The sequence below is a fragment of the Mustelus asterias genome, chromosome 1 (assembly GCF_964213995.1).
Source record: "Mustelus asterias chromosome 1, sMusAst1.hap1.1, whole genome shotgun sequence".
Lineage (NCBI taxonomy): Eukaryota > Metazoa > Chordata > Chondrichthyes > Carcharhiniformes > Triakidae > Mustelus > Mustelus asterias.
In genome coordinates, this window is record NC_135801.1 from 156678046 (window position 1) to 156705818 (window position 27773).

Genomic DNA, 27773 nt, shown 5'->3' on the forward strand with positions numbered 1-27773 from the left:
AGCTCAGCTTCACAGGTTTTTAAAGTTATGAGGGTGCAGTAGGGTAGATATAGAGATGTTTCCACTTGTGGGGGAAATCAAAATTAACGGTCTAAAATATTCACTAATAAATTCAGTGAGGAATTCAGGGAAAACACTTTTACATGGAGCGGTTAGAATGGAGAAGATGAGGTGAACAGCACCAGTTGTATTTAAGGAGAAACCAGCAACGTACATAAAGAAATAGAATGAACTGTTGAGAGAAGTACGATGGGAGAAGGCTGATGTAGAGTTTACGCACAGTCAAAGGCCAAATGGCTGGTTTTTGTGCTGTAAACTTAGTGTAATTCTACGTATAGAATCATATAATCCCTAGAGTGCAGAAGGAGGCCATTTGGCCCATCAAGTCTGCACCGACCACAATTCCATCCAGGCCCCATTCCCACAACCCCTCATATTTATCCTGCTAACCCCCTGACACTAGAGTTAATTTAGCATGGCCAATCAACCTAACATGCACATCTTTGGACTGTGGGAGGAAACTGGAGCATCCGGAAGAAACCCACGAGACACAGGGAGAACATGCAAAATCCACAGAAACAGTGACCCGAGATCAGAATTGAACCCAGGTCCCTGGTGCTGTGAGGTAGCAGTGATAACCACTGTGCCACCATGCCACCATGTAATGTCACAGAAATGCTATTTTTGTCCACGTTTTTCTGGAGTTTACTGGTTTTCCCAAAATAAATTTGCTTTTACATTCCTGAAATTGATAGTCGTGCATTAAACTCCTAAAGACCATGTTGTAACATGAGTACTCTTTCTGAATCAGAAAGAATACAGATAAATGAGTGAGGAGACGTTGCTGTCATTAACAGGCCATGAAATTACATCACCCAATACCGAGTTCACGACTGCAAAAACAAAAACATAGATGTATTGATAATACACAGCAATTGTGTCATCAACTTATATTAGACACTGCTGGCTCTCCAGAGGATTCAGGGAGTTTATCCTGTGAGTGGTTGAGTTATACAGACATAGAAGGAGCACTAGAGGTGCAAATTCCATGTGATTTAGTTGAGTTAAAATGGACTAATGGTAAGAATGCTGCAATTAGCTTTCACTTCACTTGTTTCGGGGAAAGAAAGTTGAAGCAGGGTCCCCACTCAGTTAGTGTACTTGAGTAAAGCTTGTGGCCCATGGAACTCACAGGGTCAGGAGGAAAAAGACTAAAGTTATTGAACTCAATGTTGAGCCCCAAGGGCTGTAACATTTCTAATCAGAAGATGAGGTGCTACTCCTCCTGTTTGCATCAGGCAAACTGGAAGTGGCGGCACGGTGGCACAGTGGTTAGCACTGTTGCCTCACAGTGCCAGGGACCTGGGTTCAATTCCCAGCTTGCGTCACTGTCTGTGTGGAGTTTGCATGTTCTCCCTGTGTCTGCGTGGGTTTGCTCCGGTTTCCTCCCACATTCTGAAAGACGTGCTAATTAGGTTGATTGGCTATACTAAATTCTCCCTCAGTGTACCCGAACAGGCGCCAGACTGTGGTGACTAGGGGAATTTCATAGTAACTTCATTGCAGTGTCAATGTAAGTCTTACTTGTGACTAATAAATAAACTTTAAAGTTTTACTTTAGCATTGTTGCCTCACAGTGCCAGGGACCTGGGTTTGATTCCCATCTTGGTTGACTGTCTGTGTGGACGTTGCACATTTTCCCTGTGTCTGCATGGCTTTCCTCCAAGTGCTCCAGTTTCCTCCCACAGTCCAAAGGTGTGCAGGTTGGATGGTTTGGCCATTCTAAATTGCCTCGCAGTGTCCAAATATGTGTAGGTTAGGTAGATTTTTAAAAATACTTTTCCAATTCAATCAAATCAAGTCCAATTCAGAGACTCAACAAGTTGAGACATTTCCAATCCAAGCTGACAAGACAGGGCCTCCACTCCTGTCTTGGGCCTGATCTACATGAGCCAAGCTGATTGGAGTAGGTGCAGACTCACCTCCTCCAAGGCTTGATCTCATTTGCATCTCAGCCAAAAGGCCGAGATGCTGCTTTTAAAAATTGCTTCAAATGAAGCTTAAATGTAACCTAATGACCTCAACCAAGTGCAGCCTGTCCATACTACACTTGATCTTAGCCAGATTAGCCATGGTAAATTCACAGAGTTACAGGGATAAGATGGAGGTGGGGGGGCCTTTCCAGTGCAATGTATCCCAGTCCAAACCTCATTGTATGAAACAAATTCCACAAATCTCCCTCCTGGTTCATCCTCAAAAACCCATCTATTTGGTCAAACCTTCTGCAACCTCCAAAGCTATTTCTCTGGCTCGGTGTCCAATCTCATCATGCCTACCTGTAAACTGTCTTAGAAGAATGCACAGCACAGAAACAGGCCATTCAGCCCAACTGGTCTGTGCCTGTGTTTGTGCTTCATACAAGACTCTGCCCGTGAACCTTTGCCGTCTACCCCATAACCTTCTATTTTTTCTTCCACGCGGATTTATCCATCTCCCCTTGAAGTGAAGTTCTATTGTGATTTGTCATTAGTCCATGAAGGAGTGTTGCATATCAGAAGTATATGAAAAGCAGGAAATGAATGGAATCATATTTCCAGTGAATCACCCCTGACAGTGAGTCAGTCATCTGGTTTTAAAGCATTGATGCAATCCACAATGCTGTAATTTGTTTACAGTGAAGGTGTTGTGAGCAAGTTGTGGAAATGTATTGTTTTTTTAAAAAATTTGACGCTTAAACATATGCACAAAGATTCCAAAAACATTTTCTTATTTAAGACACAGCTGTGTAAAATGCAAGTGCTCACAAATCAGGGTGTTCTTATGACTTTAACCTGGTGTTGTGAGACTTCTAATTGTATCAGACCAGGGAGTGGGCGAGGTGGGGGGGGGGGGGGGGGGGTGTTTTGCGCACGCGCAGATGCAATCCTCTGCCAACACATGGCAGGGGGCGGGGAAAAGGGTGCGTCACGATGAGCGGGACTGACGTCAAAAGCGGGGGGAGGGGCAGGGCGGTCCTGGATGACGTCACAGCGGGGGGGAAGAGGACGGCCGGGAGTGAGGGGAGGAGGAGGAGGTTGGTTGAGGCGCAGGCGCAGTAGCGGTGGCAGCAGCAGCTGGGGCTGGTGGGCCATTTTATTGCTGTCAGTGTGGAGAGAGCTCACAGTCAAGATAGTCGTTATAGAGCGGGATAAAACCCAAACCGTAACCATAAGTAGCGAAATAAACATTTAAAAACAAAAATATATATATATCAATACCCATCTTCAATGAACTGTTGGTGGTCGGCTTATTTTCCCCGAATGTGTGGAGGATTGGTTTAATTATATTTTCTACTGAAGAGACTTGGCGTTGTGAAGAAGGACTTTCTCTCTCTGTCCCCAACTTACTGAAGAATCCAGAGCGCCCTTCAATTAGTTCATCGCCTGGTGTCGACCTACGGTTGTGTGTGTTTTTTTTTATTATTTTATTTTCCCCTTCCTCCTCCTCCTCCTCCCCCCCCCCCCCTTTTTTGCTTTATTTTATCTTTTTTTATCCCTTCCCCTCCCCCCCCCCTTCCTCCTCCTCCCCCCTCCCTTCCTCCTCCTCCCCCCTTCCTCCTCCTCCTCCCCCCTTCCTCCTCCTCCCCCCTTCCTCCTCCTCCTCCCCCCTTCCTCCTCCTCCCCCCCCCCCCCCTTTTCTTCCCTTTCTTGTTTCTCTCTCTCTCTCTGGTTCCTCGCCCACCACCATGGCTCAGCAGCAGATGACCAGCTCTCAGAAGGCCTTAATGTTGGAGCTGAAGAGTTTGCAGGAGGAGCCGGTGGAAGGTTTCAGGATCACTCTGGTGGACGAGTCCGACCTGTACAATTGGGAAGTGGCGATTTTCGGGCCGCCCAACACGCTCTATGAGGGAGGCTACTTCAAGGTAAATGATAGAGGCCCTGTTTACATCTGGGCTCTCCTCTCCTCTCTCTCTTGCACAAACCCCCCCCCCTTCTCTCAGTTACTGATACCAGTCAAGTCATCGCCCCGGTCGAAGGATATTTCGGGAACAATTTTATGCCCGTTGATTTTTTTTTTAAAGAAAAGAGACGTTGAAAAATAGGGCCCAGAGCAGCAGCTAACCATTTTGTTAAAGTGGGTAAACAAACCTCCCCCACCCACCCCCCTTCGCTCCTTTCAATGTTGGTTTTGTCTCGGTCTCTAATCGTGCATTTTTATTCGCGCAAATCTTATTTTTAAAATATATTTGTGTGTACCTAAGTACGCCGAGTCTGTGTTTAAGGCTTGCACGCACTGGCAGTGTAGTTTTCTTTTTAAGTCCAATACTATTTTAAGTAATCAGCCCAATGGTTTCTATTGTGGCTTTACATATGTGTTTTATTTTACAAAAAAAAGACACGATGTCATAATCTGAAACGACTGGAGTTTATAGGACACTTTCCTTGTGGACTTGAAGTGAATACATTTTATGCGATTTTTAAAAAACCCAAACATAATGCTGTAATGATAAATGCAGTAGTTTTTTTTAAACAATTAAAAAAGGAACAGGTCTTTGAGCCTCCACGTTTCGGTCGTGAAGAATGAAGAACGGCCTTATCGAAGGATGCAGAATATATAACACATGATTTTTGTTGCTTTGTACTTTTGAGAAGATAATTTTATGAATGGAAATTTATTTTTTTTGCGGTAATGATTCTTTGTGCGCTTTCTCTTTTTATTCCTTTGCTCGGGTACCGAATGAACCCGAGTAGTCTTGACATATTTCATAAATGTGGTTATATTTTTGCGCGGTATATGGGAATGGTATAATTATGTATTTACTGTGCTATATTCAGTGTTTTGATTTGTACAAAGCCGTTGACTGCATTGAATCGCCCATCTGCGCAATAATAAACTGCATTAGTTTCCCAGTATCCCTTATTGCAGCAGATTCCCTTGTCTTTCGCTGCCTCTTATTAATAGCGATCGGACTCTTATTGATAGCGATAGGTTGCTTATTCATTATTCTTATACCCACATACTTTGGAAATGGGTACTACGAAAGTATTACGCCAAAAGTATTGTAATCATTATGCCATGTTCAACTAATGTTCTCTGGGAGGGAAAAAAAGGCCATGGAAATATATTTTTATCAGCAAGCTTAATTTTACCTCTCTTATTGATTAATATTCCAAGGAGATTTCTTTACGATGTGAAGTATAGAATGTATTCAGTCTGTTTAATCTTCTTAAAAGTTTCCTCTTGTAAACAAATGTCATATGCTGAGTTGCCATCTGTTGTAAAAGAGATACAGGCTGTGGTGAAAGGGGACTGATATTTCTTTTGTCTCATCTCCTGTTTCTGATTGTATGGGTCTTGATCATTTTTAGTTCACTTCATAAAGTTGTGTATAGGTCACTAAAATGCATAAAGTCAAGATCACATGAGCAAGATCAGACTGTCATGTTTCCAAATGAGTACAGAAAGTAACTTTGTAAATTGGGACATGGGTAATAATTACCTTTGTCATTGCCTTTGCTAAAGAAATAAAGAAACACTTATTTTAAATAGCCTAACTTAAATCTAGCTAGCCTGTACAGCCAATCTGGTTGGGGCAACTTGTATAGAGCATTAAAGCAAGATTTATCCATTTTATCCATATGTCCATTGCTATTAGAGGGAATAGATTGCAAGATGGAATGTTTTGCGGTTTAACGCCGGTATTGGAACATTGTATGTTAAGCTCCTGAAAACCTAATGTCAAGTTTTGATTAACGTTCAAAGTTCTCTACTGGAAAATAGCTATTGGGTTCCCTGATAAGAACATAAGTGGGCTTGGCTGTGATTTTGATGTTTGAACAGCATGCTGACACTTGCTGTTCAGCGATCACTTAGCAGAATGGCCATTTGAGCAAGGTACCAGAGGCCAATGTCAGTATGATGGTGAGGACATGGATGTGTCATATGTATTTTCTAGCAATTCTGCATATTTTAAGAGAACTTGGTCAAATAGTTTTTTTTAAAGTGTTAGTTAACTTGTATAGGTGTGAGTAAAGATTTGAAGAGAGCAATGTATAATCACTTATTCTCATTGAATTTATTCTAAATTTGTGACCATAAAAATTGACCAAGTGTAGATATGTCAGTGCTTTGTGAAAAATTACCCGCATGACTTTACTGTTCAGGCTGCTGGTAACATTTACATCTATGAAGTCACCAAGAAATTACAACACCCAATTAACAGGATCTCAAACAGTGATGAGATCTTGTGATTTAGAGTTGTTAGTTGAGATAAATTTTGAATGTTCATGTGTTCTCCTTGGAGTAAAAGAGATTGAGAGGAGGCTTGATCGAGGTTTACAAGATTATGATAGGTTCAGATAAGGTAGGCAAAGAAAAGCTGTTCCTGGTAGCTGATGGTACAATGGCTGGGTGACAGATTTAAGGTTCTGGGCAAGCTGTACTGGACATGTGAGGAAGACATTTTTTACACAGCACGTGGTAATGACTTGGAACACTCTGTATATGAGGGTGGTGGAGATGATGGATTTCAGAAGGAAATTGAATGGGCATTTGAGAGAAATAAACTTGCAAGGGCATGGCGATAGAGCATGGGGGATGGGACTGTTTGGATTACTCTAGAGAGCCAACTTGGACTGAATGGGTGGAATGGTTGTAATAACACTGACTTTATGACACTCGCCTAAGAAAGCAGGCAAGAGATCTTAATTCAATATATTATCCAAAAGACATCACCTCCAAAAGTATAATGCTTCCTCAATACCACACTGAAGTGTCATTGTACATTCTGCATTGTAGTCTTTGCAGTGAAACTTGAATTCACAATCACCTGACTTGGTCAAGAATGCTGCCACTGAGCCATAATTGATGTCTGGTACATAGTGGCTGCAACTGCTGATCACAGTAATAAATATTTTGCCCCAAAACAACAAACTTAGTAAGATAATATTCTATAACTGTTCTGTAAACAAGGCAATCATAAGACTCATTAATTTGAGTATTTATTTCTTCTGGTGCTTTTAACTATTCCAGCCTGTTTCTCTGATGTCGTTATGGCACTTGACCATTTATCGATTGTAAGAGCTGCACTTTTACTGCACCAAGGCAACAGATAGTTTAGCGTTGTTTGTAATGTATATAAATGATTTGGAGGAAAACGTAACTGGATTGATTAGTAAGTTTGCGGACAACAAAGGTTGGTAGATTTGCAGATAGCGATGAGGACCATCAGAGGACACAGCAGGATATAGATCATTTGGAGACTTGGGCTGAGAGATGGCAGATGGAGTTTAATCCGGACAAATGTGAGGTAATGCATTTTTGAAGGTCTAACACAGATAGGAAAGATACAGTAAATGGCAGAACCCTTAAGAATATTGATAGGCAGAGGGATCTGGGTGTACAGGTACACAGGTCACTGAAAGTGGCAATGCAGGTGGAGACGGTAGTCAAGAAGGCATACGGCATGCTTGCCTTCATCGGCCAGGGTATTGAGTTTAAAAATTGGCAAGTCATGTTGCAGCTTTATAGAACCTTAGGCCGCATTTAGAATATAGTGTTCAATTCTGGTCGCCACACTACCAGAAGGATGTGGAGGCTTTGGAGAGGGTACAGAAAAGATTTACCAGGATGTTGCCTGGTCTGGAGGGCATTAGCTATGAGGAGAGGTTGAAGAAACTTGGTTTGTTCTCACTGGAGCGACGGAGGTTGAGAGGCGACCTGATAGAAGTCTACAAGATTATGAGAGGCGTGGACAGAGTGGATAGTCAGAAGCTTTTTCCCAGGGTGGAAGAGTCAATTACTAGGGGGCATGGGTTTAAGATGCGAGGGGCAAGGTTTAAAGGAGATGTACGAGGCAGATTTTTTACATAGAGAGTAGTGGGTGCCTGGAACTCGTTGCTGGGGGAGGTAGTGGAAGCAGATACGGTCGTGACTTTTAAGGGGCGTCTTGAAAAGTACATGAATAGGATGGGAATAGAGGGACATGGTCCCCGGAAGGGTAGGGGGTTTTGGTTTAGTCGGGCAGCATGGTCGGTGCAGGCTTGGAGGGCCTGTTCTTGTGCTGTAATTTTCTTTGTTCTTTGTTATTACTAATCAATCCATGCTAGTGAGCAAATTACTTAGAATAGTTCACTATGCTAGTTGAGTAGATTGTGTAAATCCACATTAACACAACATAGTAACAGGCAAGAGGTCCATCCAGTCTCACAAGTCGAGTATTCCCTCTGTATTTGTAATAGCCCTGAATCCCATTTCTTGACGAGATAGTCTAGTTCTTTCTTGATGTCCATTTAAGGTTTCTTGTTCCTTCAATCATGCCAATAATCCGTTGCAGATACTTATCAGCCTGATGGTAAAAGTCCTGCATTTCCTATTTTCTGCTGTTGAATCATGACACGCTGACACACTGATATAACCATGACATAGAATGCAGAAACAAAGAAACTTATTAAAAGCATATCCAGACACGTGTAAATACTTAACTTAGTGCATTTAATGTATTAATTGTATTTTGCAACACAGGATGACCTTGTATACTTTGCTTTTTTATTGCTTTGTTAAATGTTACATCTGAAATCAAATCTTTAAGAATTCTTTCATGGGATGTGTGCGTCACTGGCAAGGCCAGCATATGTTGTCCAAACCTATATTGGCCTTGAAACTCTGCAGTCCAGCTGGTGCAGGTGCACCCACAGTGCTGCTGGACAGGGAGTGCCAAGATTTTGATCCCACAACAGTGAAGGAATGGCAGTATAGTTCCAAGTCTGATGACGAATGGCTTGGAGTGGAACTTGTAGGTGATGGAGTACCCATGCATCTGCTATCCTTGTCCTTCTAGGTGGTAAAATTCATGGGCTTGGAAGGGACTGTTGCTTGGAAGGAGCCTTGATGAGTTGCTTCAGTACACCTCGAATATAGCGCTATCACTTGGTGTCAATGATGGAGGAAATAAATGTTTAAGTTGGTGGGTCTAGTGGCTGCTTTGCCCTGGATCGTGTCAAGCTTCTTGAATGTTGTTAGAGCTACCCTGCTCCAGGCATGTGAAGAGTATTCCATCGTACTCCTGATTTGCACCTTGTAGATGGTGCACAGGCTTTGGGATATTCACCGCTGATCTGCTTTTGTAGCCACAGTATTTATATGGCTGGTCTCGTTCAGCTTCTGGTCAATGGTACCTATGATGGTGAGGGACAATGGTAATATCATTGGCTGTCAAGGGGAGATGGTTAGATTCTGTCTTGGTGATGGTCATTGCCTTGCACTTAAATGGTGTGAATGTTACTTGCCACTTATGAGCCCAGAACGAAATGTTGTCCGGGTCTTGTTGAATATTGGCATTGACTGCTTGTATCTGAGGAATTGTAAATGGTACTGAATGTTGTGCAGTCTTCAGCGAATATCCCCATTTCAGACCTTATGATGGAAGGAGGGTCATTGATGGACCTACAACACTACTCTGAGGAACTTGTGGGGCAGTATCCTAGGTCTGAAGTGATTGGCTTCCAACAACCACAATCATTTACCCTTGTATTAGGTTTGACTCCAACCAATAACGAGTTTTCCCCCCTTATTCCAATTGACTTCAATTTTGTTAGGGTTCCTTGATGCCACACTTGGTCAAATGCTGCCTTGATGTCAAGGATGATCACTACCTCCTGTCTTGAGTCACAATTTTCAGAACGGTATCATAATATTGCATTCCTGTAATCTGATGGATGCTTCAAAAGCATCCAACACCTTCTAGCAATGTTAGTAAGATGTTTTGTAATTCCACCAATATCTTTCCCAAGTGACTTTGATTGAATGACTATAGCATTGCATAGAATAGCATAGCTAAGCCTTATTCTTTCCTTGCCCAAATTCAGCTGAGATAATTGAATGGCAATCAAGATACAGAATCCTGGGTGAGGTTATTTTTCAACTTCCCTCGCAGTTTTTCAGCCATTAAATTGCAGCAGAGACCATTGAAACAAAAGCAGAAAATTCTGGAAACCCTTAGCATGTTGAGGAACTTAAATTTTTCTATGTGACCCATCATCAAAATACATTTCTAATGTGTGCATTTCATAGAAGCATAAATCCCTACAGTGCATGAGGCCATTCGGCCCATTGAGTCAGCACCAACTCTCCAACAGAGCATCTTCCCTTGGTCCTATCCCCGTAACCTCACGTTATTTACTCTGCTAGTTCCCCTAACCTACGCATCCTGGGACACTAAAGGACAATTTAGCATGAGCAATCAACCTAACCCCCCACATCTTTCGACTGTGGGAGGGAAACCACACTACCCAAAGTGTAGACATGGGGAGGACATGCAAACCCCACACAGACAGTCACCCGAGGCAGCAGTGCTAACCACGGTTCCACCGTGCTTTCTGCTTTTGCTATTGCTGGATGTACACGCAAGTACTTCCATTCATGTCAAATGTGGATACTTGGTTGACCTTAACCCAAAAGTCTGAGGACACTTCAGAGGCTAAATTCTGGCACTGCCTAATTCTGGAAAGAATATGGATTAAATCTGGTTCTGTACTATAATTGTTTATCGGTAGGAAGTTGTGCTTTTTGTGTTTACAGTGCTGTTTCAATTTTGAGGTCAACTTTCCTAACATCTTGAACGGAGTCTGGAGGATGCAATAGGTTAAAAAATGTGTTTTTTACTTTTGAGACATTCATGTCCAATTCTGAATGAATAAAAGCTGGCTGCAAATGTCCTCTTTGGGCAATCTCGACCCAATGGTCATGGGTTTATATGACAAAAGTACTTTTAGTTTGGGATTAATTGTCAATCTCGCTCAGAGGAAGATCAAGTAGGGAAGTATTGATGTTGTACAAGGTTTTGGTGAGACCACATTTGGAGTTTAGAAAAATGAGTGGCAATCTTATTGAAACATACAAGATTCTGAGGGGACTTGGGGTGAATACAGGAAGGATGTTTCCACTTTGTGCGAGAGACTAGAACCAGGGGACACAGTTTAAAATAAAAGTTCTCCCTTTTAAGACTAAGGTGAGAAATGTGTCTTTCCAAGGGAGTATAATCGGGGAGGCAATGGCCTAGTGGTATTATCGCTTGACTATTAATCCAGAAACCCAGATAATCCCGCCACGGCAGATGGTGGAATTTGAATTCAATAATAAATATTTGGAATTAAGAATCTACTGATGAGCATGGAACCATTGTCAATTGTTGTAAAACCCTATCTGGTTCACTAATGCCCTTAAGGGAAGGAAATCTGCCATCCTTACCTGGTCTGGCCTACATGTGACTCGAGAGCCACAGCAATGTGGTTGACTCTCAAATGGCCGAGCAAGCCACTCCTCACCACCACCTTCTCAAAGGCAACTAGAGATGGGCAATAAATGCTGGCCAGCCAGCGACGCCCATGTCCCACGAATGAATATTTTTTTAAAATTCTCTTCCCGAGAAAGCAGTGGAGACTGGGTCATCTATTCAAGATATATTCTTGATAGACAAAGGGAGTCCAGGGTTATGGTGGGGCAGACAGGAGAGTGAAGTTGAGGCCACAACCATCACCTTATTGAATGGCTGAATAGGCTCAAAGGACTGAATGGACTCCTAATTAGCTCCTAAATCATATGTTCCTAAACTGTAGGATGGTGGCTGGGGGGAAATGTTAGTCATGTAGCAACAGATGATCTTTTGAGGTCAGGCCTTAAACATAAATGGAGTGTGTGTTTTACTCTGCATCTGTCTGTATTGTACTTAGCAGAGTGCTTTACAATGCTGAGCTGAGAAGTCCGTTCACCACTGTAAATATCCCTCAATCAACTCATTTAAAAATAAGCCTTTTCCTGCTTTCCTCAATGTGATGAATCATCCTGGGATATAATTTCACTGCTATTGATAGACTCTGTTCTGCACTTTATGCACACTGTTCATGTTTTGAGTTTTGACAGTTGAGTATATTAGTGAACATGAGAATGTAAGAACTAGGAGCAGGAATGGGCAATGCAGCCCTGGAGCCTGCACTGCTGCCATTTGATAACAATCGTGGCTGATCTCATCTCTCCTCATTTCCACCTTCCTGCCGCTCCCCATAACCCTTCATCCTGCTGCGAATTAAAAATCTATTCATCTCCTCCTCACATTTGTTTAGTGTTCCAGCATCCACTGCACTCGGGTAGAGAATTCCACAGATTCTCAACCCTTTGGATGAAGTGTTTCATTTTCATTTCTGTTTTAAATCTGCCACTTAGCCTAAAGCTATAGCCTCTCATTCTACAATGTCCAACAAGGGGGAATGTCTACTCTGTCAATCCACTTCATCTTGTAAATCTCAATTAGATCTCCCCTCATTCTTCTAAACCCCAGTGAGTTTAGATCTAAACTGTTCAATCTCTCTTCATAAGATAAGTCCTTAATTACTGGAATTAGTCGAGTGAACATTCTCTAAACCGCCTCTATTGCATTTACGTACTTGCTCAAGTAAGGGGACCAAAATTGTGTGCACTACTGCAAACGTGGTCTCACCAATGCCTGATGTGGTTGTAACAGCACTTGGCTACTTTTATTCTCTATTCTATTAGCAATGAGTGCCAAAATTCCATTTGCCTTAACCGTCTGCACCTGCATACCAACTTTGTGATTTGGGCACGAGGACATGCAGATAGATGCCTCTGCACCAAAGCATTTTGAAGTTTTTCTCCATTTAGATAATTTACGTTTTTATTCCTCTGACCAAAACTGATCACCTCACAGTTATCCATGTTAAATTCTGCCGAATTTTGCCTCGCTCACCTAACCTATTCATATTCATTTGTAAATTTATTTTCTTTAGTGCAACTTGCTTTCCCACCTATTTTAGTGGCATCTGCAAATAGGACGACAGTGTATTCTACCCCTGCATCCAAGTCATTAATATAGATTGTAAATAATTAGGGCCCGTGGACCTGTGCTACCCCACTAGCTTGCCAACCAGAAAAAGACCCATTTATCCCCATTCTCTGCTTTCTGTTGGTAAGCCAATCCTCTAACCAAGCTAATATATTACCCCAACTCCATGAGATCTAACTTTATAGATTAACCTTTTGTGTGGCACCTTATCAAATGCCTTCTGGAAGTCTGAGAAAGATGGCGGCACAACACGATCAAACCTAATTGTGGTCCTGTGCATATTTATAGGTTCTGGCTGGAGTTTTTGCATCATTATGATTTGCATAGATCAGGAATCGGATAGTTGAGCTTCCATGAGATTGCGCTGTCTTTTCCAGTGCAGACTGTCTGAAATTGGCACAAAAGATCAAACAATTTCAAGTGCAAGTTATGTCTAGCGCAAATAGGGTATCTATGATGATTTTCACTGATTTTAAACAAGTAATACTTTTGAAATAAAACTGGTTTATGGGGATGAGAATGGAACAAGGAAAAATAAACTGGAAAAATTTACCAACTGTCAGGAATTAGAATTGCAGTGGAAAAGATTTAACAAGTCAGTAGAATGCAGGGGGAAAAAAAATCACGTGAAAAGCAAGAAGAAACAATGAACTCAGTAATGACATACTATGGATGAATAAAGAAATAAGGACAGAAGTGAAACTGAGGAAAATGACAGAGTAAGCACATAGACAACAAAGGAGAGGATGACAGAAGCATATGAAATGGCAGTAAAGAAATTAAAAAAGGAAAACTGGGATAAACAAATTATCACCATATAGAAAGGAATACTGAAGTATTCTGTGGACACAAGGTTGGCATCCAGTCACCTGTGAAAGATGACGGGAATGCAGCTTCACAACTTTGAGGTCAGCTGCAATCATCTGCACTTCATTCAATAGCTGAACAAGCCAATTCTGGAAAGGTAAAGTCTGCCACAAGTGCCACAAATCAAGTTATCCCTTGCAGTTCATCTCTGATGGCATCTAGGGCTTGCATCTACTTTGGAGCTTCTGAAACCACATGTTGACCTGATGGTGAACTCCAGCCCATAGCTGATGTCGGCATTTACATCAATCAGCAGCGGGAGTTTCCAATTTTGTTGAGATTAATATTGAGGGTTTATCTGTCTCTTTTAACGAATGCTTGGATTGGAGCACCGGGGACACTACTTCTCTTGATTAGTGTTAGCATGCTTGACATGTTGGTCCGAGAAAGGAATGCTTCATTGGTGACTGCCTTTACATGTGATCATGATGTGGAGATGCCGGCGTTGGACTGGGGTAAGCACAGTAAGAAGTCTCACAACACCAGGTTAAAGTCCAACAGGTTTATTTGGTAGCAAATACCATAAGCTTTCGGAGCTTGCTGCTCCTTCGTCAGATGGAGTGGTCTCTGTTCTCCAACAGTACACAGAAATCAAGTTCAACTTGATTTCTGTGTCTGTGCACTGTTGGAGAACAGAGACCACTCCATCTGACGAAGGGGCACCAAGCTCTGAAAGCTTATGGTATTTGCTACCAAATAAACCTGTTGGACTTTAACCTGGTGTTGTGAGACTTCTTACTTTACATGTGATGCCAAGCTTGCATCATAGCCATCAGAGATGAAAGCTATTGAATTTTTAAAACTTGGTATGTGTAGGTAGACCAGCTTCATTGCCATCCAGCAATGTGCTGAAGACTTGTAGATAAGCACCTTGGTCCTGTGGTTCAGTTTGTTTTTCCATGCAGGTTTTGTTAGTCCGCCAAAGGTGGTGGCTGTCTTGTAATCCATGTGCTGAGATCTTTGTCAAGAGACCAGTTCTGTCTCAGTAGAACCATGATAGCAGAATTTGCTGACTGCTTCCAGTGGTGTGTTTTTGAGCCTGATCACAGGCAGGGTCACAACACCATGTGGCACGGTAGCACAGTGGTTAGCACTGCTGCTTCACAGCTCCAGGGACCTGGGTTCGATTCCCGGCTTGGGTCACTGTCTGTGTGGAGTTTGCACATTCTCTTCGTGTCTGTGTGGGTTTCCTCCGGTTTCCTCCCACAGTCCCAAGATGTGCGGGCTAGGTTGATTGGCCAAGCTAAAATTGCCCTTAGTGTCCTGGGATGCGTAGCTTAGAGGGATTAGTGGGTAAATATGTAGGGCCTGGGTGGGATTGTGGTCAGTGCAGACTCGATGGGCCGAATGGCCTCTCTGTGCTGTAGGGTTTCTAAGATTCTGAGACCATGTTGTAAAACAACAGTTTTCTTGACAGATATTTTCCTTTCATGGGGTGTGTGTGTCCCTGGCTAGGCTAACATTTATTGCCTATCCCTAATTGCCCTTGAGAAGCTAGTGGTGAGCCACCACCTTGAACTGCTGCAGTCCGTGTGATGTAGATACCACCACAGTGCCGTTAGGGAATTCCAGGATTTTGACCCAGCAACAGTGAAGGAATGATCATTGTAATTCCAAGTCAGGATGATGTGTGGCTTAGAACATAGAAAGCCACAGCACAAACAGGCCCTTCGGCCCACAAGTTGCGCCGATCACATCCCCACCTCTAGGCCTATCTATAGCCCTCAATCCCATTAAATCCCATGTACTCATCCAGAAGTCTCTTAAAAGACCCCAACGAGTTTGCCTCCACCACCACCGACGTCAGCCGATTCCACTCACCCACCACCCTCTGAGTGAAAAACTTACCCCTGACATCCCCCCTGTACCTACCCCCCAGCACCTTAAACCTGTGTCCTCTCGTAGCAACCATTTCAGCCCTTGGAAATAGCCTCTGAGAGTCCACCCTATCCAGACCCCTCAACATCTTGTAAACCTCTATCAGGTCACCTCTCATCCTTCGTCTCTCCAGGGAGAAGAGACCAAGCTCCCTCAACCTATCCTCATAAGGCATGCCCCCCAATCCAGGCAACATCCTTGTAAATCTCCTCTGCACCCTTTCAATGGCTTCAACATCTTTCCTGTAATGAGGTGACCAGAACTGCGCGCAGTACTCCAAGTGGGGTCTAACCAGGGTCCTATAAAGCTGCAGCATTATCTCCCGACTCCTAAACTCAATCCCTCGATTAATGAAGGCTAGTACGCCATACGCCTTCTTGACCGCATCCTCCACCTGCGAGGCCGATTTAAGAGTCCTATGGACCCGGACCCCAAGGTCCTTCTGATCCTCTACACTGCTAAGAATGGTACCCTTCATTTTATACTGCTGCTCCATCCCATTTGATCTGCCAAAATGGATCACCACACACTTATCCGGGTTGAAGTCCATCTGCCACTTCTCCGCCCAGTCTTGCATTCTATCTATGTCTCGCTGCAACTTCTGACATCCCTCCAAACTATCCACAACACCACCTACCTTGGTGTCGTCAGCAAACTTACCAACCCATCCCTCCACTTCCTCATCCAGGTCATTTATGAAAATGACAAACAGCAAGGGTCCCAGAACAGATCCCTGGGGCACTCCACTGGTCACTGACCTCCATGCAGAGAAAGACCCCTCCACAGCCACTCTCTGCCTTCTGCAGGCAAGCCAGTTCTGGATCCACAAGGCAACAGCCCCTTGGATCCCATGCCCTCTCACTTTCTCAAGAAGTCTTGCATGGGGGACCTTATCGAACGCTTTGCTGAAGTCCATATAGACCACATCCACCCCTCTTCCTTCGTCAATGAGGGGAACTTGCAGTTTGTGGTGTTCTCATGTACCTGCCCTCATCCTTCCGGTGGTCTAGGTCACAGATTTGGAAGGCATGAACATGACACAAGCATAAGATGGACAATGCATAAGCCTATGAGCTGGTCTTCTATCTGGGCATCTAGTGCAGCTTCTGCATACAAAATTTTCTGATCTGGGTGAGCCACACTTCTGTCTTGTATTTCACTTGATAGAGTGAGGAATTCCTCGTCTGATCATGTGTAGAGGTACATTCCTTCCATGTTGGCAGGGAAAGCATAGATCAGTAGGACAGAGAAAAAGATACCAACAGAGGTAGGAGTTAAGACACAGCCCTGTTTCACCCCATTCTTCATCTCAAAACTGAGAAGTGAAGCTGTTGAACTGAATGGTGCCATGCATGTTTTTATGGTAGGACTATATGAGACTGCCAAGTTTGGGAGGGCAGATGGTTTTCTCTGGTAGCCGGTAAAGACCTGCCCTGACCTCAGTGTCAAATACTTTCATGTGATCCATAAAAACAAGGTAGAGTGACAATCGGCATCATAGTTGAAAACTTCAACTACCCTAATATCAGTTGGGATATAAAGAGTGTGAAGGGCACAGAGGGCACAAAATTCTTGAACTGTATTCAAGATAACTTTTTTTAGCTGGCACTTAACATGTCCAACAAAGGGGATGCAATTCTACATTTAGTCTGAGGCATTGAAGGTGGGCAAGAGGATGAAGCAGCAGTTGGGAGCTGGGTGGGAGCCATTTTGGGGATAGTGACCATAAAACAGTTAAATTTAACATCATTATGGAAAAAGAAAAGATAAACAGGAGTAAAACTTCTATATTGGGGGAAGATAAGTTGTTACAAAGCTGAGTGGTGACCTGGCGAAAGTGAACGAGATACAGCTATTCAAAGGAAAACTGTCAAATCAATGGGAAGCATTCAAAGGTGAAATTTCATGGATAGTGTAGATATGCCCCCACAAACAAAAGGGTTGGTACTGCCAAATTTAGAGCCCCCTGATTATCCAGAAGCACACAGCAGAAAAAGAAAATTTGACGGTCACAAAAGCTCAATGACTAGAAAGCTGAGAAGAGTATAGAAAGTACAGGGGTGAAGTTAAAAAAAGGAAATTGGATAAGCAGAAATATGAGGATATGAAAAAATATTATCAGGCAAAATCAAAGAAAACCGAAAGATGTTTTGCCACAATGTTATGAGCAACAGAATAAGAAAGGAAAGGGTAGGGCATATCAGATGTATATGGTAACTTGGGTGATACAAAAGATGTGAACGGGGTTCTCAGTGGGTGCTTTATCTTTGGCTTCACTAAGAAAAGGGATGATGCAGACATTCTTGTTGAAGAGGAGCACTATATATAGCTTCTAGCACATGTAAGGCAGCCACATTGTGAGCCCGACTGATCGTCTTAAATTTGTTGTCGGTGTAAATCTTGCTGCAATCAGGATTGTTTCGTAAGTGCTGTCCAATCTTGGAATAATATCCATTGTTAGACATATTTTAGGTTTTGCAAGCATGGGCTCGTTGGGGCAGTCTATACTTTGCCTGTTGCGAAAGGGATGTGCTGTTTGATATGATCCACCAGTTGTTGGGACATATGGCCTACATACCTGGCATCACACTGGCACTGAAATTCCTATACCACATTAGTCATTTGTGTGATAGGCAGAACATTTTTTTGGCTTGACAGCATCCTGTTACTGGAGAATGTTGCTTGTGTTGCTACTGCATATTAGCAGTGTGAAATGGCTAGCTTCAGCTGTTGCTCAGATTTTTGAGACACCTTGCCCTTCCAGCCTGCCACTTTCGGCCCCAGTCTACCTCATATTACCCTGGCATAATCCTGATTTGCATTCCAGATGAAAAGCTTTGATGGCATGTCTCATATTTTGTACTGCCAAAATGACTTAAAATAGTGCTGCAAGCCACTAAGGCCATTAAAAAAAAAAGCATTGGTGTTGATTTTTGGATAGATAGCATTGAAAAGCAGACAAATTAGTTGAAGTTTGTGCAGAACCTTGGTTAGATCTGGGCTACAGTGAATTGTTCTAGTCTCCATGTTAAATAAATAATAGAGGCACTGAAGATGGTGCCAAAAAGATTTAATCGTATAATACCTGAACTGAGAGGTGAGACCCATTGGAAATGATTTAATGGATTGGGCTCTTCACTCCAGAAAATAGAGGACTGAAAGATAATCTGGCAGACGTCTTTAAGATCATGCAAAAGTTTGTTTGGTAGGATCTATGTAGAGAAGACCAGGATAAGAAGTCCCTACAACTGGAGTTGATGGAATTGGAAGAAGGGTAGGACAAGGAGCCAGCAAGGACCTGCTGCACTGAATGACCTGGTTTGTGTGCTGTACGTACTGTGTAACAACATGCTGGAAGTGGACCACGCCCACAGATTGAATTAATCAGTATCCTGGGTTTCCGTTAATTGTACCCATTTGTGAGCTTTTAAGGAGGCATTTAAAATGAATCTTTTAAGGACAAGGACATTAATAAGCACTAAGTTTTTTAATATTAAATATTTAATGTACATGGGAACTAACTAGTGTAAACAAGTTTAATCTGTAAATAGTTGTACAATTTTCAGTCCAGTTTTAAAATCTACTTACTCAGACATTCAATAAAAATGCTTACTTTTTGCGATAAACCCATTTTCAGCTGATTTTAATGAAACTTAAAACTATATCAAGTTACTGCTCTCTCAAATACCAAGGGATATTTTTCAAGGCAAGGACAAGAAAATTATGTCCTAAAATTTTGCCAATTATGCTGGTTCATGGAAATTGAGCTGAAACTTGAATTATAATTTTACTGAGGAAAACTGGGAAAATTCTGAGTGCAACTTTCATCCTATGCAAAAAGAACTCTTCTAGAAATGATAGACTTTTGAATCTTGAGGCATTTTTGATCACTTTACCCTGTTGCACTTACAAAAACTGAGCTTTCCATTTTTGAATAAATCTGCTTAAAATTATTTTGATCCCTTCAAGGATTTCAAAAAATGTTTCATGATTTGAATGTCCTCTGGTAACTCAACAAACCGGTCCTGGTGCCACAGATCTATAGGCAGCGAGTACAAGAGTTGCCCTGAGGAAGTGGAGTGGGGCATTCTCACGCTCGGGTTCTGCTCTCTCCTTTCATTTCTTCTCTGCAGCAGTGTTTGTGCAATCAGTTTCCAACCTTTAAAAGGTTGCGGCTTGTTGGATGGGGTGCCGCCACATGGCACAGTTGATGGAAAGATTCTTCCCACACACTCAGTTTGTTCAATAAGGCTTTAAAATGTCTTTTCAATAAGGCCTTAAAATATTTTCTCTGACCTCTTTGGGATTGGTTATGATCCTTGTAACTTGACGACAGAAGACAGAGGATGGTTGTAGTGGGTTGTTCTTCAAACTGGAGGCCTGTGACCAGCGGTGTGCCTCGGGGATCAGTGCTGGGTCCACTGTTATTTGTTATTTATATTAATGATTTGGACGAGAATTTAGGAGGCATGGTTAATAGGTTTGTAGATGATACTAAGGTTGGTGGCATAGTGCACAGTGAAGAAAGTTATCTAGGATTACAATGGGATCTTGATCAATTGGACGAGTGGGTTGATGAACAGCAGATGGAGTTTAATTTAGATAAATGTGAGGTGATTCATTTTGGTAGATCGAATTGAAGCAGGACCTACTCAATTAATGGTCGGGCTTTGGGGAGAATTATAGAACAAAGAGATCTAGGGGTACATGTTCATAGTTCCTTAAAAGTAAAGTCACAGGTGGACAGGGTGGTGAAGAAGGCAGTCGGCATGCTTGGTTTCATTGGTCAGAACATTGAATACAGGAGTTGGGATGTCTTGTTGAAGTTGTACAAGATATTGATAAGGCTACATTTGGAATACCGTGTACAGTTCTGGTCACCCTATTTTAGAAAGGATATTATTAAACTAAAAAGAATGCAGGAAAGATTTACTCGGATGCTACTGGGACTTGATGGTTTGAGTTATAAGGAGAGGCCAGAATAGACTGGGACTTTTTTTTCCCTGGCGTGTAGGAGGCTTAGGGATGATCTCAGAGGTCTATAAAATAATAAGGCATAGATGAGGTGGATAGTCAACACCTTTTCCCAAAGGTAGGGGAGTCTAAAACTAAAGGGCATAGGTTTCAGGTGAGAAGGGAGAGAGACAAAATGATCCAGAGGAACAATTTTTTCTCACAGTGGTGAGTATCTGGAACAAGCTGCCAGAGGTGGTCGTAGAGGCGGGTACAATTTTATCTTTTAAAAAAACATTTAGACAGTTACATGGGGCAGATGGGGATAGGGACATGGGCCAAATGTGGGCATTTGGGACTAGCTATGTGGTTAAAAACTGGGTGGCATGGACAAGTTGGGCCGAAGGGCCAGTTTCCATGCTGTAAACCTCTATAAACCTCCACCTGATACCTGGAATAAACGGCTTGTCTTATGTGGGAAGTTTGGACAGACGGAGCTTTTCCATTAGCATATAGAAGAGTAAGAGATGACTTGATTGAAATATACAAGATCCTGAACAGCCTTGACAAGGTAGATGCGGAAAGACTGTTTCCTCTACTGGGAGAATCCTTAATGAGGGGGCACTGTTTTAAAATTAGGGATCGCCCTTTTAGGGCAGAGATGAGGAAAAATTATTTTCTGAGGGTTGTGCAACTTTGAAACAGAATGTGAAAGACGGATCATTGAATATTCTTAAGGTGGGAGGTAGGTAGATTTTTGTCAGGCAAGGAGATCAAAGGTTATTGGGGGCAGTTGGAATGTGGAATTCGAAACACAAGTTATCGATTTCAGGAAGCGTAAAGGAGAACATGCCCCTGTCTACATCAATGGGGACGAAGTATAAAGGGTCGAGTGCTTCAAGTTTTTAGGTGTCCAGATCACCAACAACCTGTCCTGGTCCCCCCCCATGCCGACAATATAGTTAAGAAAGCCCACCAACATCTCTACTTTCTCAGAAGACGAAGGAAATTTGGCATGTCAGCTAAGACTCTCTCCAACTTTTACAGATGCACCATAGAAAGCATTCTTTCTGGTTGTATCACAGCTTGGTATGGCTCCTGCTCTGCCCAAGACCGCAAGGAACTACAAAAGATCGTGAATGTAGCCAAAACCATCACGCAAACCAGCCTCCCATCCATTGACTCTGTCTACACTTCCCGCTGCCTTGGCAAAGCTGTCAGCATAATTGAGGACCCCATGCACCCTGGACATTCTCTCTTCCACCACTTTCTGTCGGGAAAAAGATACAAAAGTCTGAGGTCACGGACCAACCGACTCGAGAACAGCTTCTTTCCTGTTCCCATCAGACTTTTGAATGGACTTGCCATGCATTAAGTTGATCTTTCTCTACACCCTAGCTATGACTGTAACACTACATTCTGCACTCTCTCATTTCCTTCTCTATGAACGGTATGTTTTGTCTGTATAACGCGCAAGAAACAATACTTTTCACTATGTTAATACATGTGACAGTAATAAATCAGAGCAGCCATGATCTTACTGAATAGCGAGCGAATCAGGCACAAAGGACTGAACAGCCTGCTCCTACTATTTCTTATGTTCTTATGATTTGCTTTGGCAGCTGATTATTTGGCATGTAGATGCAATGACCTGAACAACAAGAGCTGATTTCACATGATCATGGTTGCAGAGCTGGAGGAATTAGTTATGTTGAGGATTCTGGGAATTTGTTCGCCTGTCTTTTGACTTGACTTTGAATATCGTGCGGAGTTACCACTAGTGGAAATTCTCTGGTGCCTGGAGGTGTTTTTGGTAGGTGATCCAATTCTCACTGCCATATGCAAGGGTGGTGACAGCAACAGTGTTGTAAACTAAAGCCTCTGTGTGCCTGCAAACTCCAGCAAACAGAATGGGACGTGAGTAGCCTCTGCATTATACCATATTAACTGAGTGATTTTCTTCTCCTGGGAATGTATCTCTAGCCTCTCATGGTACCCTTTTCGCTGAGATTTAGAATTTGTGCGTGGACCAGAATGTTGGAAACAATCTTGCCAGTCGAATTCAGTTTTCCAAAATACAAGCTTATACTATCGAGCTTGCGAGCACATTGCATTGAAACTAATATTTTAACAGTGCAAATTAATTGCATTCTTTTTCTGTTTCTCCCAGGAGAAAATCTAATTTGATATATTAGGAAAAGCAAAAGCATTTAAGTTAGCCGATGTCCATGCACTGGATTCCATGAACAGAGTGCACATTTTTGTCTGGTAAAGTCAGAGTTTTTGAGATTGTTCATGGGATGTGGGCATCACTAGCAAAACCAGTATTTGTCACCCATCCCTAATACCTTGTATAGTCTTAGTCCTGATCATCCTGAATGCCTTTATGGATTTTTAGTGAATGCCTATTGATGTGACCAGCTGAATAGCCAACAAAAAATCTAATGTGCAGAGAAAATTTGTCACAAGAAGGAAGAGCCACCATCGCAGCGAGTTGATGAGTGCCAGCATTTGGGGCTGTCAACTAATCTTTCCTGAAGCCTCTAACTAAATATTTACTAGAACCAGTCTTCGAGTTTGTGTAACTTTGCAACATTTGCCAATTCTTTTGTTTTTTTCAGGCTTGGTCAGATAGATTAGAGATATCAAAGCCAATGTAGATATCACTAAGTATACCTCTGAACATTACAAATGAAAGAAAAAATTGCCAATTGTATAATTATGGTGATGGAGTATACATTTTATGTTTCCTTTTATTATTTTAAAACTTTCTTAATTGATCCAGACTCCTGAATCCCTCGGATCCGTCACTTTGTCACTTCACTTTGTCCTAGTAATAAATGTTCACTGATTCCTTTATACTGCTCTTTGCTGTTAACTGTAACCAGTCTTCCATAGAAATAACTACACAACATTTACCAATTCCTATTTTTTTCCCCAGATCCAGTCAGATTGGTGTTCAAATCTAACGTAGGTAGTAATCCACTAAATTGATGGAAGAAAAAAATATCATGGTTATGTGAGTGGTTCAAAATCTGGCAGTTGGAGCTTAATTGTGAGGTTGTCCACTGGAGGAAAGTATATTATTAAAGTGGGGAGAGACTGCAGAGTGTTATGGTACAGAGGGAAATATGTGGCACAATGGTTAACGTTGATGTGCAGGTTAGGTGGATTGGCCATGCTAAATTGCCCCTTAGTGTCAGGAGGATTAGCAGGGGTTACTGGGTGAGATTGCTGTTGGTGCAGGGTCCATGAGCCGAATGTCCTTCTGCACTGTAGGGATTCTATGATTTTATGATTGCTGCCTCACAGTGCCAGGAATCCAGGTTCAATTCTGGCCTTGGGTGCCTGGAGTTTGCATTTTCTCCAGGTCTGTATGGGTTTCCCCTGGGTGCTCTGGTTTCCTCCCTTAGTGCAAAGATGTGCAGTGAGTTGAATTGGCCATGCTAAATTACCCATTAGTGTCCAAAGATGTTTACGTTAGGTGGATTGGCCATGATAAATGCAAAGGGTTACGGTGATGGGGGTGGCCAGAGTAAGATGCTCCTTTTGAAGAGTTGGGGCACATTCAGGCTGGAGTTTTACAGACTTGGTGAGCGGCATTCTCTGTTGGCCTCGGGTGGGATTGTATGAACCTCAGGCGGACGTGCCGGTAAAATTCCGTCCTCAATGGACTAAAAGGCCTCGTTGTGTAGGGATTCTTTGGGTGTCCTTACACACGGATCACAAAACATTAGCCCGCAGGTACAGCAACTAACTAGGAACACAAATAGAATGTTTTTCTTTATTGCAAAGGGGATGGAGTATAGAAGTGGGGGGGTGTCAACTCTGCAAGGCATTAGTGGAACTCCCTCTGGAGTACTGTGAACAATTTTGGTCTCTGTATGAAGGAGAAAGTTCAAAGAAGGTTCAGTTGAATAATTCTTGGAATTCTGGTGAAAGTTTGAGAAGGTTGGGACTATACTTATTGGAGTTGAGAAGAATGAGAGGTTGATCTTAATGAAACATGTATAATTCTGAGGGGTTAAGAGAATGCTTCCCCTTGGAGAAGACTTTAGAATTAGGGGGACAGTCTAAAAATCAGGGGTCTCCCATTTAACTGTGAGGAATTTCTTCTGAGCGTCTTTAATTTTGGTATTCTCCAGAGACCCAACAGAGGCTGAGCCATTGAATAGATTCAAAGTTGAGTTAGAGAGATTTGTGATCAACAAGGAAGTCGAGGGTTTTGGGCGGATGGAGGGTGGACCGCAATCAGATTGCCATGGCCTTAAAGAAGGGGAGTCAGTGGATGTGGTTTATTTGGACTTTCAGAAGGCTTTCGATAAAGACCCACATAAGAAATTAGCACATAAAATCAAAACACATGGGATTGGGGTAGTGCATTGAGATGGATTGAAAACGGTTGGCAGACAGGAAACAGTAGGAATAAACGAGTCGTTTTCCGAAAGGCATTGATGTATTTCATTTGATCGGGAGTCTCTGTAGATATTCAACATTTTTCCATAACCCTTCCTGTAGATATTATAGATTCTCCAAACTGGTTTACTTGTCCCATCTTTCATTATATCTAATATGCTGCATTCATTTAACATATTTGCCATGGTTCCTCTTTCAGCTTATATGGGGTTGCCACAATTGCCATTATACCAATCATCATGTATCATGTTAAGATTTGGCAAGTAGTTTTACAGCCAGATGTCCTTCCTGCCATTAATCCTCCGCATTTATCTGGGCTGGGGACCAGCACTAATTCATGCGGGCTTGCTCGCACCAATGGCTGGGTTCATTGCTGATGAGTTCTGGAGCAGGACTTGTACCAGGGACCTTCTGGCTCTGAGGCAGGAGAGCCCCCCTCTGAGGCAGGAGAGCCCCCCACTGAGCCACTCTAACCTTTTTATAGAACATAGAACAGTACAGCACAGAACAGGCCCTTCGGCCCACGATCTTGTGCCGAGCTTTATCTGAAACCAAGATCAAGCTATCCCACTCCCTATCATCCTGGTGTGCTCCATGTGCCTATCCAATAACCGCTTAAATGTTCCTAAAGTGTCTGACTCCACTATCACTGCAGGCAGTCCATTCACACCCCAACCACTCTCTGCGTAAAGAACCTACCTCTGATATCCTTCCTGTATCTCCCACCACGAACCCTATAGTTATGCCCCCTTGTAATAGCTCCATCCACCCGAGGAAATAGTCTTTGAACGTTCACTCTATCTATCCCCTTCATCATTTTATAAACCTCTATTAAGTCTCCCCTCAGCCTCCTCCACTCCAGAGAGAACAGCCCTAGCTCCCTCAACCTTTCCTCATAAGACCTACCCTCCAAACCAGGCAGCATCCTGGTAAATCTCCTCAGCACTCTTTCCAGCGCTTCCACATCCTTCTTATAGTGAGGTGACCAGAACTGCGCACAATATTCCAAATGTGGTCTCATCAAGGTCCTGTACAGTTGCAGCATAACCCCACGGCTCTTAAACTCAAACCCCCTGTTAATAAAAGCTAACACACTATAGGCCTTCTTCACAGCTCTATCCACTTGAGTGGCAACCTTTAGAGATCTGTGGATATGAACGCCAAGATCTCTCTGTTCCTCCACAGTCTTCAGAACCCTACCTTTGACCCTGTAATCCACATTTAAATTAGTCCTACCAAAATGAATCACCTCACATTTATCAGGGTTAAACTCCATTTGCCATTTTTCAGCCCAGCTTTGCATCCTATCTATGTCTCTTTGCAGCCTACAACAGCCCTCCACCTCATCCACTACTCCACCAATCTTGGTGTCATCAGCAAATTTACTGATCCACCCTTCAGCCCCCTCCTCTAAGTCATTAATAAAAATCACAAAGAGCAGAGGACCAAGCACTGATCCCTGCTGCACTCCGCTAGCAACCCGCCTCCAATCCGAAAATTTTCCATCGACCACCACCCTCTGTCTTTGATCAGACATGATGTGGAGATGCCGGCGTTGGACTGGGGTAAACACAGTAAGAAGTTTAACAACACCAGGTTAAAGTCCAACAGGTTTATTTGGTAGCAAAAGCCACACAAGCTTTCGAGGCTCTAAGCCCCTTCTTCAGGTGAGTGGGAATTCTGTTCACAAACAGAATTTATAAAGACACAGACTCAATTTACATGAATAATGGTTGGAATGCGAATACTTACAACTAATCCAGTCTTTAAGAAACAAAACAATGGGAGTGGAGAGAGCATCAAGACAGGCTAAAAAGATGTGTATTGTCTCCAGACAAGACAGCCAGTGAAACTCTGCAGGTCCACGCAACTGTGGGAGTTACAAATATTGTGACATGAACCCAATATCCCGGTTGAGGCCGTCCTTGTGTGTGCGGAACTTGGCTATCAGTTTCTGCTCAGCGACTCTGCGCTGTCGTGTGTCGCGAAGGCCGCCTTGGAGAACGCTTACCCGAATATCAGAGGCCGAATGCCCGTGACCGCTGAAGTGCTCCCCAACAGGAAGAGAACAGTCTTGCCTGGTGATTGTCGAGCGGTGTTCATTCATCCGTTGTCGCAGCGTCTGCATAGTTTCCCCAATGTACCATGCCTCGGGACATCCTTTCTTGCAGCGTATCAGGTAGACAACATTGGCCGAGTTGCAAGAGTAGGTACCGTGTACCTGGTGGATGGTGTTCTCACGTGAGATGATGGCATCTGTGTCGATGATCCGGCACGTCTTGCAGAGGTTGCTGTGGCAGGGTTGTGTGGTGTCTTGGTCACTGTTCTCCTGAAGGCTGGGTAGTTTGCTGCGGACAATGGTCTGTTTGAGGTTGTGCGGTTGTTTGAAGGCAAGAAGTGGGGGTGTGGGGATGGCCTTGGCGAGATGTTCGTCTTCATCAATGACATGTTGAAGGCTCCGGAGGAGATGCCGTAGCTTCTCCGCTCCGGGGAAGTACTGGACGACGAAGGGTACTCTGTCCACTGTGTCCCGTGTTTGTCTTCTGAGGAGGTCGGTGCGGTTTTTCGCTGTGGCGCGTTGGAACTGTTGATCAATGAGTCTAGCGCCATATCCTGTTCTTATGAGGGCATCTTTCAGCGTCTGGAGGTGTCTGCTGCGATCCTCCTCATCCGAGCAGATCCTGTGTATACGGAGGGCTTGTCCGTAGGGAATGGCTTCTTTAACATGTTTAGGTGGAAGCTGGAGTAGTGGAGCATCGTGAGGTTATCCGTGGGCTTGCGGTACAGTGAGGTGCTGAGGTGACCGTCCTTAATGGAGATGCGC

General features: G+C 43.1%; 1 protein-coding gene across 1 annotated transcript in view; it reads left to right on the forward strand.

Moving 5' to 3' along the window:
- The first annotated feature begins 3135 nt into the window (after nucleotides 1–3135).
- The window catches only part of ube2r2 (ubiquitin-conjugating enzyme E2R 2), a 156808-nt gene continuing 132170 nt past the window's right edge, over nucleotides 3136–27773 (forward strand). The window contains exon 1 of the mRNA XM_078221185.1: nucleotides 3136–3901. Coding sequence (XP_078077311.1) covers nucleotides 3725–3901 — 177 coding nt within the window. The 5' untranslated portion in view covers nucleotides 3136–3724. The remainder of the gene's footprint in view (nucleotides 3902–27773) is intronic.